General features: G+C 44.7%; 1 protein-coding gene across 1 annotated transcript in view; it reads right to left on the minus strand.

Annotated features, from left to right (window-relative positions):
• Positions 1-12,959, minus strand: part of TRIM24 (tripartite motif containing 24) — a 143,137-nt gene extending 130,178 nt beyond the window's left edge. The window contains exon 1 of the mRNA XM_032781972.1: positions 12,669-12,959. Within this exon, the coding sequence (XP_032637863.1) occupies positions 12,669-12,783 (115 nt within the window). The 5' untranslated portion in view covers positions 12,784-12,959. The remainder of the gene's footprint in view (positions 1-12,668) is intronic.
• Positions 12,960-13,266: the final 307 nt, after the last annotated feature.

Below are 13,266 nucleotides of genomic sequence, written 5' to 3' on the forward strand. Positions count from 1 at the left end.
TGCAGCAATACACAAGTAAAGCCTGGTCTGCACTTAAGTTAGGTTGGCATTCGTACATCTGTCAGGGGTATGTCCATATCCCTGAATGACATACCTATGCTGACCTAGCACCCAATATAACCACAGCTATTTTGATGGAATAATACTTCTGTCAAAGTAGCTACCATCATCATTCACAGAGGTGGGGTGTTCCTATACAGGCAGAAAAACCTCTTCCATTGGTGTAGGCTTCGTCTACACTACAGGATTATGCGAACATAGCTACAGCAACATAGCTATGCTGGCATAGTCTCTGTAGCTTCAACATATCCTAAGATTACACTGGTCTACAATTTTTGAGAAGTCGTCTGCTTCAGAGATAAAATGTGGTATTTATTATGTATTTTGATGTCCTGAATTCAAATATGACAATTAAAACAACTGATTGGCTACTGTTTCTAAGATATTTAAGTTTTTACATTTTATGTCTATGTATATTGTGCAGATAGTAGAATTTTCATCAAATTGTAAACCTAGGTCTTTTCATCCATTTATGGTTGCTTTACATGATATTTCACCTGTCCTGTTTATGTAACACTTTAAAAATCAGCAAAAGGATTATATAAATCAAATTTATTATGAAACAAAAGGCAAAAAAAATATTATGTACATAGTTTAGTCCTATTCAGTGTCTACTTGGCGCTTCTTGGCTTGTCTCTTGTATTCATTAAATGGAGCATCTCTTGTCACTGTCCAGCAATAGTCTGCAAGCATTGATGGGCTCCATTTGCCCTGATAAGCGTTTCTCCATTGTTGCAATGTCCTGGTGAAATCGCTCGCTGTGCTTGTCGCTCACTGCTCCGCAGTTCGGTGGAAAAAAATCTAGATGAGAGTGCAAAAAATGTATCTTTAGTGACATGTTGCAAGCAAGGCTTTTGTATGCCTTGAGGAGGTTTTCCACCAACAACCTGTAGTTGTCTGCCTTGTTGTTTCTGAGAAAATTTATTGCCACTAACTGGAAGGCTTTCCATGCCGTCTTTTCCTTGCCACGCAGTGCATGGTCAAATGCATCATCTCAAAGAAGTTCACGAATCTGAGGACCAACAAAGACACCTTCCTTTATCTTAGCTTTCACTTAACCTTGGAAATTTTCCATGGAGGTACTTGAAAGCTGCTTGTGTTTTGTCAATGGCCTTGACAAAGTTCTTCATCAGACCCAGCTTGATGTGTAAGGGTGGTAACAAAATCTTCCCTGATTCAACAAGTGGTGGATGCTGAACACTTTTCCTTCCAGGCTCCAATGACTGTCAGAGTGGCCAATCTTTCTTGATGTAGTGGGAATCTCTTGCACGACTATCCCATTTGCAGAGAAAACAGAAGTACTTTGTGTATCCAGTCTGCAGACCAAGCAAGAGAGCAACAACCTTCAAATCGCCACACAAGCTGCCACTGATGTGGTGGTCATAGTTTATGCACCTCAAAAGTTGTTTCATGTTGTCATAGGTTTCCTTCATATGGACTGCATGACCAACTGGAATTGATGGCAAAACATTGCCATTATGCAGCAAAACAGCTTTAAGACTCGTCTTCGATGAATCAATGAACAGTCTCCACTCATCTGGATCGTGAACATGTTGAGGGCTGCCATCACACCATCGATGTTGTTGCAGGCTACAAGATCACCTTCCATGAAGAAGAATGGGACAAGATCCTTTTGACGGTCACGGAACATGGAAACCCTAACATCACCTGCCAGGAGATTCCACTGCTGTAGTCTGGAGCCCCAACAGCTCTGCCTTACTCTTGGGTAGTTCCAAATCCCTGACAAGGTCATTCAGTTCACCTGTGTTATGAGGTGTGGTTCAGAAGAGGAGGATGGAAGAAAATTGGGTCCTGTGACATTGATGGTTCAGGACCAGAAAGTTTCGTCCTCTTCCTCGTCTGACTCAAGTGAGAATGATTCTGATGCATCAGGAACCGGCAGTCCTTCTCCGTGGGTACTGGGAGTATAGCTGATGGAATGTTTGGATAATGCACAGTCCACTTTTTCTTCTTTGACACACCTTTCCCAACTGGAGGCACCATGCAGAAGTAACAATTGCTAGTATAATCTGTTGGCTCTCTCCAAATCATTGGCACTGCAAAAGGCATAGATTTCCTTTTCCTGTTCAACCACTGGCAAAGATTTGTTGCACAAGTGTTGCAGCATATGTGTGGGCCCACCTCTTGTCCTGATCTCCAATTTTGCAGCCAAAATAAAGGTGATAGGCTTTCTTAACCATAGTGGTTATACTGCGCTTTTGTGATGCAAAAGTCACTTCACCACAAACATAGCAGAAGTTATCTGCACTGTTCACAGAAGTACGAGGCATCTCTGCTCACTTTGGCTAAACAGAAATGTGTCCCTTTCCAAAATCAAACACTGACAAATAAGAGAGCACGACACTGTATGATTTCTAGAGCTGATATAGGGCAATTTGTTCGGCAGAGTGATGTAAGCTTCGTTATGATTGCATCATTCGTGACTTCTAGGAAAACATGATGCGATTCATATCATGTATGACGCAATACCAGCTTCAGATTGCATCATTCATTGTTTTGCCTAAAAAGCAAGTACTGTCCAAACCCAGTCATAGATTTATTCATAGATCCAGTCAAAGATGTATTTTAGTCATTTCTGGTTTAAATTGAGATCCCTTCCCTTTATAAGTCACTTATCCTCCGCCATTCCCAAGTCAAGGGTCGTATATACTGACCCAATAGCATATCTTGAAAACTAGAGCCAATCAACAATTTTAAGCATCATTTTCCTTCTGAGTGACCCAGAATTGGTACAGTTGGACCACATTTATTTCAGAAGCATTTTGGCTGTAGAGCAGTGTTATTTTAGCTGTTGCATTTTGAACATGTAAGGCAGTCTAGAGAGGATGTGACTATAGCAGTCAACATAGGAAATGAGGGCTTGGACAAGAGTCTTAGCCGGGTGGATAAAGAAAAAAAAAAGAGTTAGGATGGTAAAGATTATGAAAAAAGTGACAAAATTTGGACATGGCCTGTTTGCACGAGGAAGGGAGATGGAGTAATTCTTGGATCTGTCTTGTAAAGCCTAAATAGTCACGGTTAGCAATTACTTCTGGACAGCTTTTCAATGAAACATCAATTAGCATTTCTCAAATACTAAAACCCTTATTGTGTCACATTTTCACTTAATCCAACTCAGGAAACTTAGCACATCTGTAAAAAAGTCACTCTGGAGATACGTGGACGTTTGTACTCTTAGGAGTGTCCAAACATGTCTTTACAAAGATACAAAAAGCTTTTGAAATTCTAATGTAGACAAGCCAACTGACAATAAAGGCCAAATCCTGCCCTCAGTTACATCTGAGAATACTGATATTAATAGTACTTCATAGATAAAGGTGAAGGAAAAGTTTTGCCATGTATTTCAAATCACATCCACAACATACGGATCCATTGCCTAGAACAGCAGTTCTCCAACTGTGGATTAGGTCCATTTTAATGGGGTGGCCAGAAAGAGTCTAATCCTGGCTGAGGCACAGGACTGAAGCCAAAGCCTGTGCCCTGCCATCGTGGACAGAAGCTAAAGCCTGAGAGTTTCAGCCTGGAGCAGCGGGGCTTGGGCTCCACCCCCATTCTCCAGCCCGGGGTCATGCAGTAATTTTTGCTGTCAGAAGGAGGTCATGTTGCAATGAATTTTGAGAACTGCTGGCCTAGAAAGAGTATTAATTTACAAAATTTATTCGGTCTCCAAATTGGCAATAATGGAAAATTCAAGAGTGAAACAAAGATGTTTCAAGCTTATAAGGCAAGAAATAAATGGTTTTGAAATTTTGTTGTGAAAAAAGTATGTTCACTCATGTGGCTATTAGATGTCTCAGTTTCAAAAAAAGGCATAAAAGCAGATATCCTCATCCATTCCTTCCACCATGAAAGTTATTCTTGAATTAAACAAACGTTATTGCTCAATTTGCCTTTGGGGCATCACCCAAAGTTCACATTCGTGCAAAAAGTAGAATTGCTAAAAAATCATCACCTTATACTTAGTGATCAAACCTCAGCTTGCAAGCATACACCCAGCATTCAAAAGATAAATTAAGGTAATTTTCATTTTCCAAAAATTCAATCTGGCCCAGATGTCTAAGAGCAATGATACCTAGTCATATAATAAACTCAGTTTTGGGAGCACTAAAACCTGAGTTTTAGAAGCATGCTTATGCACCAATATTCATAAGCCATATTACTCTATGCTGTGTCACTTGACAACTGGCAGCCAGATAAGACTATCAGGAAACTTTCCGGACACGGTGAATTGCCTTTTCTATTGACAAATTAAACTGACCTAATGATCTTGTCCTATGGGTGAAGTTTCTGTGCTATGGTTTATACACAGGCATGCATTCTAAGACTTACTGTTCAACAGTCTAAACTTTAGGAACAAAATATAAGATATCACAGACTCTAATTTTGTTAATAAAAAAAAAAAAAACAGTTTTGAACAGTGTGAAGTGGCTTACAGCACAACATAAATCTTTTTGAATCCTAACAAGCTATTGCACTTAAGGAAAATATCAGTAATGAGTGCCAGTAGCTAAATATGTGTTGTGTAAAGCTGTATTACCACTTAAAGTTGTTTCATATTCACAGATTCATATAGTCTAAGGACAGGACCACTGTGATCATCTAGTCTGACTTCTTGTGTAACACAGGCCATAGAAATTCCCCCAAAATATTCCTAGAGGATATTAATGCATACTGCCTTTCAATTTCATTTAACGTTCTTTTGTTTTTGTACCAATGCTATGCAAACAACCAATGCTGATTATGACTAAGGCTACGTTTTAGTCACGGGTATTTTCAGTAAAAGTAATGGATGAGTCACGGGCCATAAACAAAAATTTAAGGTCTGTGACCTGTCCATAACTTTTACTGTATACCCTTAACTAAAAATTGGGCTGGGAGAGGCTGCAGGTGCTCTTGAAAGGGCCTAGGATCCCTGCTGGTGCAACGGGAGTGTCCAAACTGCACTGCACAGCCCAGGGAACCCTTCTGGGGAGAGAGGGCAGACCATGGTGTGCGGCCTGGGATCAAGGACCCCGCAAGTGCGGAGGCGGGGGGGTGAGGCTCGCAGGCTCCCTACTCAGCTCTGTGTCCCTGCAGCTTCTAGGGAGAGTGGTGACACGGGGGGGTCTGCATGCTGCTCCCACCACAAGCACCGGCTCTGCAGGTACAGCTCCCATTGGCAGGGAACTGCTGCCAATGGGAGCTGCAGGAGCAGCGCCTGCGGGCAGGGGCGGCACACGGAGCCCCCCTGGCTCCTGTACCTAGAAGCTGCAAGGATATGCTGGTGGGAGCCAGGGACACCCACTCACCCGGTAAGCACTCTCACACACACACACACACACCCCAACTCCCTCCCACAGCCAAACTTCTGCTGCTGGCCCAGGGAGTGCCTGGTTCGGGCTGGCCCAAAGCCAGCACCTGCCACTGCAGAAGTCACGGAGAACATGGAAGCCATGACCTCTGTGACGAACACACAGCCTTAATTATGACATCTTTGAGGTCTTAGATTAGACTAAAAACACGATTTCCCATACCAACCTCCTATAGCATCAATATAGGATGCAATAAAGGCTGTTTGGGTGTCATTTCCATACCTTAAAATGTTTGATTTCCTTTAATCAAACACTAAATCTGAATTCATTGGGTTTCCAGTGCTGGTGGGATAATTCCCCAGCATTTGCCCCAGGCCCCGCAAGCCCTGGCCAAGAATCCCTTCCCTGGCTAGAGGCACCTTTTTAATTTTTACTCACCTGGCAGCAGTCCTGGTCTTCAGGGGCACTTCAGCAGCAGGCCTTTCACTCCTGTCGAAGACGCGGAGCGAGTGAAGGACCTGCCGCTGCCGAAAACTCAGAGCACCGCCCGATGAGTACAAGTGCCACAGGGGGTAGCGCCTTTTTTATGTCCGCTCTCCCACTTTGCCCCAGGCCCCCTTTGAACTCTTATTTCTTTGTAACCAATTCTGACTTTTATGCCTCATTACTTGTAAACACTTAAAATCTTTCTGTAGTTAATAGGTTTGTTTTATTGTTTTATCTAAACCAGTGTGTGTTTGGGAAACTTTATTTGAGACAACAGGATTTGTGCATATCATTTTCTATTAATGAAATTACAGACTTTATATGAGCTTGTATTGTTCAGGAGGGTGCTGATAGTACAAGAGATATTTCTGGGGGAAAGTCTGGGACTGGAAACTTGCTAGTGTTGCCCTGCAGTGTAGTTCTTGAGTGGCTAGCTATAAACACTCAAACAGTATATCTGGAAGGGATTTACATGCTGGAGGCGGTATGGGAGCAGACCAGGAGTGGTTGCTCTTACAGTGAAGCAGTGTAAAAGGGACCCCAGGTTGGAGAATTGAGGGGACACAGCTATCTATCAGTCCAGATTGTACCCTGGGTAATGTCCAGTCATACATACACTGCCCTCTTCAGGAAACAGTCTTGCAGCATCACACCTTGCATTGTAAGCCTGTTCAAAGGTATGCATTCAAACTCACCCATATTTATGCCATACTAGTTTATGATTGATAGAAAACTCCACAAATTCCTCTGCATTACCAGACAGAGACCTTTTTACCTAGCTCCATACAAGGTTTGCAAGACACAGAAGCATCTGTAAACCAAACAGACCCAATATAGATTACCAGGTATGGAATTACAGATCGTTGATTGCAAACTTCATAAACCTCAACAGAACATAAAATTTATTTTCTGACAGACTGTACACAAAGAACAGAAGTTACAATAATTTGACTAGTAAGTTTCCACACTAAAAAACTTAACATGAAGAGAAAGCATCTTGAAAATCTGATATACCATGACTGCTTCTAGCTACTCCTGTACCTTGATACAGCCAAAAAAATCTTACCGCGTTATAGGTGAAACCACGTTATGTTGAACTTCCTTTGATCCACTGGAGTGCACAGCCCCCTCCCCGCCCCCGGAGCACTGCTTTACCGCGTTATATCCAAATTCGTGTTATATCGGGTGGCATTATATTGAGGTAGCGGTGTACTTTCTTAAACATGCTGCACAACACACCTTATTCAATCACACTTACAGTTAGAACAATAAAGCAATTTACATTTTTGCTTAATATAACTATTCGCCAGAACCAAAACTCCAACTCATTGTTAGGAGCGTCACTGGACAGGCCAGGGTAATACTTATGCTAAAGTAGCTGGCTTCTGCCTAGTCTTTGGTTGCTAATATATCCTTATGTAGACTTGCTTAATAATGCTTATAGCTGTTGTACAGGACAAAGGTGATTTTATTTTATTTTTTTTAAACAGAATGTACTGAGCCAAAGGACATTACATAGATAAGAGGAAGTTATCAGTACAATGAACACACAAAATGTACTGCCAAGAAGTCCCTACATTGGTAAGAGGTGAAAGGCCTGGCCAGCATCCATGATTAGTGGTAATAAGAAAAGAAACATGACAGAGAAATAGCATGGGCATAAAAATGTATGTAAACTGAAGCTTGCACATGGTATATTATTTGCTATATAAAACAATGCTTAATGTTGACTGGATGGTCATATAATGGTATAGATGTTAGAATGTAAAAGGTTAATTTCTTGTGATCCATCTATGCCCCAGGAGAAGGTAACTGATCAATTTATTTTTCTGTGTAGCTGTCATTCATTGCTTTTATAGTAATTGCAACTGCAAGGGCATGTTTTTTGTTCACACAAAATGTCTGAATTAATAAACCTGAGTGTCTTGGTCCCAAGTGTGTGGTAAAACTCACCCAACATTAGTAGTTTCATTCCATATGTGGTATAACCACCACTGCAGCACCAGCATTACATATAACTAGCTTCATAAGCAGTAGTTTTCAACTTCATCCTAGGTGCAGACATAATGCATTATGTGACTCTGGGTCAGTTTGGTCAAGAGTTCTTCCATGTCACAATGGACCTGAACTATAATGCGGTAAATGTTGAAAGGAGATACATTGTATTCTTAGTAAGTTAAGCAGGGATTCAACTTCTTTGTGAAGTGGGTGTGATGAGTCATCCCTGAGCCAGTGAGTGTTCTGAGGTAATTACCTGCAAGTCCTCTGATAGGCCCATGCTAATGAACCAGAGCTCAGACAATCGATAAGCAAGGGCCTAACCATGGGAGGCCCCAAAACAAAGTATATAGGCTCCTTAGGAAACAAGCCACTTCAGCCTGCACAACATTGCTACCTTGTGTGACAGGATCCCTGGGGTACAATCATGCCCTCTTAACTCTCCAATATGGGCTCTCTCTCACAATACTTTACTAGCAGCAAACCCCTCCAGGTACTATGATCATTCAGCATAACAGCATGTGGAGCCCCATCAGATAAGACTGCCAGACACTCACGAATCACACCAGCCAACTTCCCCCAGTTTTCCAGCCTTGCACCCCAGAGCTTTACCATCTTGCCCTGGTCTGAAGCCTAAGCAGTGTAAGTTTATTACCTAGTCCGCCCCCCATCAATGTGGAGAGGATATACACAAACCTTTGTAAACTGAGCTGAGATTTCCCAAGCACTTCAGCCAAAACACACTGTTTTAGGTAAATATATAACTACAAAAAGATACATTTTCAGTTGTTATAAGTGGCAGGCATAAAAGGTAAGAGATAGTTACTAAGAAAATTAGTCTAAATCTTAAACCTTATTAGATCAAGCAGTTCTCACTGCACTAGAAGTTGCAGTACTTAATACAAAGGCTTCTCTCTCTATCCTGGGGCCAGTCTCCTCAGTTGAAGTCTGTCTTTTCATTATTCTTGTTACTTTAAGCGTAGGTGGGGTGGGGGGGGAGAAGGACAGGGGCATCATGCCCCTGTCCCTTATTTTATATCCTCAGTTCATGTGCTTGGAAAATACTAGCCCAGACATGTCCTGGTGGGCTTTGCTGAGTCATAGGGCTGAACAATCCCCCTGGTATGGTCTTGTGCAACTGAGTCCTAGAGTTGAGCAGTCTTCATTGTGTGGTGCTTGTGCATTGTCACTGAATTGTAAATCCCTTGATTACAATTCCCCTGCTGATTAATGGTCATTGAACACCCTCCTACTAGTGGTTTGCCTTCTTTGTCTGTCACTAGCAAACTTATAACATATTTCAATAACAACCATATATCAAAATCTCATAACTTAATACATACTAATGATATACTTGTTTTTGAGATAGCAATGGGTTTCAGCAGATCATGACTCTTCATAAGACATCTTACATGGCATGCTTTGTATGAAATATATCATAATTACATGACAGGAGTGAATATGGGGATTCCAAGGTGCTGTTTTGATGTAAAGAGTGCCACACTTTGCCAGGATTCCCAGCTGCCTGGTAGTTCTGACAGATTGCTCCTCAGACTGTGCCTGTTCCTGCCCCAGCCTGCGCTGGCATCCCAGCTAGCCTTACAATGGAAGGAATAAAGCAACCTTGACCAAATCTTTAAACTATAGTTGCAGCCATCACTTCCACAATCATAAAAAAGAATAAAGACAGAAGTGTTCAATCTACGCTTTCCATTTTATGTACTTCTACCATATATCCCTTCTTACCAAGTAATCTCTGAACAGTCTGAATCTTTTCACTCTTTTCCTACATCTTGTGTCTCCTGACAATGGACATCTTCTATATTTAACCTGTCAGTCTGGATTCACGTTTCATTTGGGCTGTGTTTGCTCATGACCTCAAAACTCAAGAGAGTACACCAACAAAAGATGATTATATGGCCTAACCCCACTGTTATGGTTACAGGAGTGGCTGCAACCCTATCTCCTTTCTAGTCTCTGAGTGGACCACCTCATGTATCACCACATGCCTTTACCTCTCCTGGGTGGAACTCTGCAATCCTTCTACCCTAGACCAGGCCCTGGGCTAGAACAACCTATGTCTCAACAAAGCTTACCCAATAAGTTTGACTGGGTTCCGCCCATGTTGAAATCTAATACCTTTAGTGTATGTAGTGACGAAACTATCTTCTTAAAACCAAAGTCTTTATTTCACAGTAGAAACAAAATTTACAGAGAAAGAATTTTAAATCAAGTTTACATGCAAGTCTATCTTACCTAAAGGCTCACCATCCTCTTATGGGTTCAAATTTTAATAATACAAGATGTCAGGTAATCATTCATGAGAAAGAAAACACATTGACCCACAGAGCTCTTTTCACCATATCTGGTTTATCTAATTGATAAGTTAAAGACATGTAACCAAGTCATTGACAGAAAACATCTGTAAGGAGTAGTTCCTGATAACGAGCTATTGGGAGAGGAGTTTAACTTATCACAGAGAACATCTGCCCCTCAGTAACAAGCAGTCCCTTTCTTCTGGTTCCACCTAGTTTTGTGGGTAGGCTAGGAGGAAGTAAAATATTCAGAGCTAGTAGTTCTGACCTTGCCCCTTAAAAATCCTTGTTTGCTGAGGAATGGCTTATGTTGAGTTATTCTATTCCCTTCCTGCTTCCCCCTACCCCCACTTTAGTGTCTCCTATTGCAGTGGTTTTCAAACTGCAAATCGTGACCAAGTACTGGGTTGCAGAATGTAAGGCACTGGGTCGCAGTGGCTCTGGTCAGCTCCGTTGACTGGGCTGTTAAAAGTCCCATCAGCAGTGCTACCTGGCTAAAGCAGGCTAATCCCTACCTGTTCTGATACCACACTGCGCCCCGGAAGTGACCAGCAGCAGGTCCAGCTCCTAGACAGAGAGGAGGAGGGCAGGGTTCCTGGCCAATGGGAGCAGGGGGGGGGGTCCTGTGGGTGAGAGCTATGCGGAGGCGCTTGTGAGCCTCTGCCTAGGAGCTGGACCTGTTGCTGGCCGCTTTCGGGGCATAGCACAATCCATGGTGCCAGGACAGGCAAGAAGCCTGCCTTAGCACCCACTCTGCACCGCTGATCAGGTGCTGCCTGAGGTAAACCCATGACACAATCTCCTGCCCCAGCCCTGAGCCCACCTCCCCCCAAACCCAGAGTCCCTTCCTGCGCCCCAAGCCTCTCATTCTCAGCCCCACCCCACAGCCCTCACCCTCAGACCCCAACCCTCTGCGCCAGCCCTGAGCCCCTCCCATGCCCCAAACCCCTCATCTCCAGCTCCACTGGGTCGTGGGCATCAACAATTTTCTTCAACTGGGGTGCCAAAAAAGTTTGAAAACCACTGTCCTATTGAACTAAGCAATGAAGAGTCCTGTGGCACCTTACAGACTAACAGACGTATTGGAGCATGCATCGGACGAAGTGGGTATTCACCCATGAAAGCTATGCTCCAAAAGCTTATGCTCCAATATGTCTGTTTATAAGGTGCCACAGGACTCTTGTCACTTTTTACCGATCCAGACTAACACAGCTACCCCTTTGATACTACTGAACTAAGTTTAGTCATGGAGTTTATTTATCCCAATAATAGGTCTACCTACATTATTACAGAGCAGCTCTAATTTTGTTACACCACCTCTTCCCCCCCTAATAAAATTTATCAACGTCACTCATTTCCATCCCTGCTTGTTTGAATTTTTCTTCAGGATGAATTTATGCATAAGAAACGAGATCAGGAAATTATTTTTAAATGCGTCCCCCATTTTTGATAAATTACTGGCATAGTATTAGATTTCTGCTACTATGTATCTATTTCCTAGAAATATACCAGAGACCAAATAGAGCTTTACAATCTTCACATTCCCTTACAGACAACTCCATCTTGGTCCAAACAAGATCACACCTAAAAAAGGTGTAAAAAAAAATTCATCTAGGGATGCTTAAAACCTTGCTCTTAAACATGATTAAAATAGTTAAACTTCGGAACACAAACAACTTTCTCATCACCAAATGACAGATCTTTTACGCTACCATACTTCTTTCCTCCCTAGCACAAGCCCTTCTCAGCTATCTTTTGCAACACGGAGCATATCAAATCTCTTCAACGTGCAAAAGTGATCAGTAAGAAGATGCAAAACCACCAACACATCCACATCACAAACTTCACTGCACTGTTCGGTTTTCTCGCCTTCTGTTTAGGACATGCAACTTGTTACAGACGATTATGGGTGTGGCTCCAAAAGGAAATAATAGAAGCTCCTTCCAAGAACCAGAGCTAGATGGAGAGTCAAGTGCCGGAGAACATCGTGCAGAGAACCCAGCAGAGTGACGGGGGTGGAAGATGTACAGGGTATCAGAGGGTTTTCCCGACTCTGGTTTCTAACAAACACAGGACGCACCGCACAAACAGACGCAATTATGAGGCTCCCGACAGAAGACTGGTAGTTAAAAAAAAAATAATCACAAGCCCCCATTTGCTCCTGGAAGTTGCCTGCAGAGCAGACACAGCAGAGGGGCCGGGCTCCCTTTCAACATCCCCCCCGTATGGCGACATGCCCCAGGCCCGCACTCACCACCGTGGCCAATTCATCCCTACACACCAGCCACGGTGGGAGCGGCCAGAGACCCACAGGCCTCTCCCCCTGCCCGCCAATGGGCGGCGACACACGCGAGCACCTGCCCTCCCCTTACAAAGGGGGCCGCCGCGGCGCCTCCCGGCTTCCAGCGGGTTCCTCACCCCCCAGCTCTGTGGCGACACGGCAGCCCCCTGGGCGAGAAGCCCGGCCCGGGGTGGGGGCGGACGGAGGGGCACTTACCCGGCGTGCAGTGCAGGGGAGAGGTCGGCGACGGGGCGGGTGAGGAGGGGGACGCCGGCGGCTGCAGCTCTTTGGGGGTGCCCGGGCCGGGGGACGGGGCGACGGGGGGCAGCATGAGGTAGCGGTCGGGCTGCGGCAGGCAGCGCAGGCAGAACGAGTGCAGGCAGGGCAGCAGCTTGGGCCGCCGGCTCTGGATGTGCTGCCCGCACACGGCGCAGGTGTCCAACAGGTTCAGCTGGGCCGCCTCCCCGCCGCGCTCCGCAGGGCCCTGCCGGCTCTCGGCCTCGTTCTCCCCGCACTCGTCACGCGCTGTCACGCGCTTGCCCGAGCTCCCGATCGCGCCAGGGCCGCCCCGCCCCACCCGCACCGCCGCCTCCATTGTCCTGCGCCGCCCGGCGCCTCCCGCCCTGGGGCCCGGGGGACCGACTCCGCCAGCCGAGCCCACCCGAAACTCCGGCCGCGGCGCCCGCGAACGGACCTGCCCCGTCCGCGGTGTTTTATCCTCGGAGTTGCAACTGCACCGGCGGCGATCCGCGCCAACGGTACCGGGCCCCGCCCCCTAGGAGAATGGGTCTTCGCGGTAACTCGCCCCGCCCGC

The sequence above is a fragment of the Chelonoidis abingdonii genome, chromosome 1 (assembly GCF_003597395.2).
Source record: "Chelonoidis abingdonii isolate Lonesome George chromosome 1, CheloAbing_2.0, whole genome shotgun sequence".
Taxonomy (NCBI): Eukaryota; Metazoa; Chordata; order Testudines; family Testudinidae; genus Chelonoidis; species Chelonoidis abingdonii.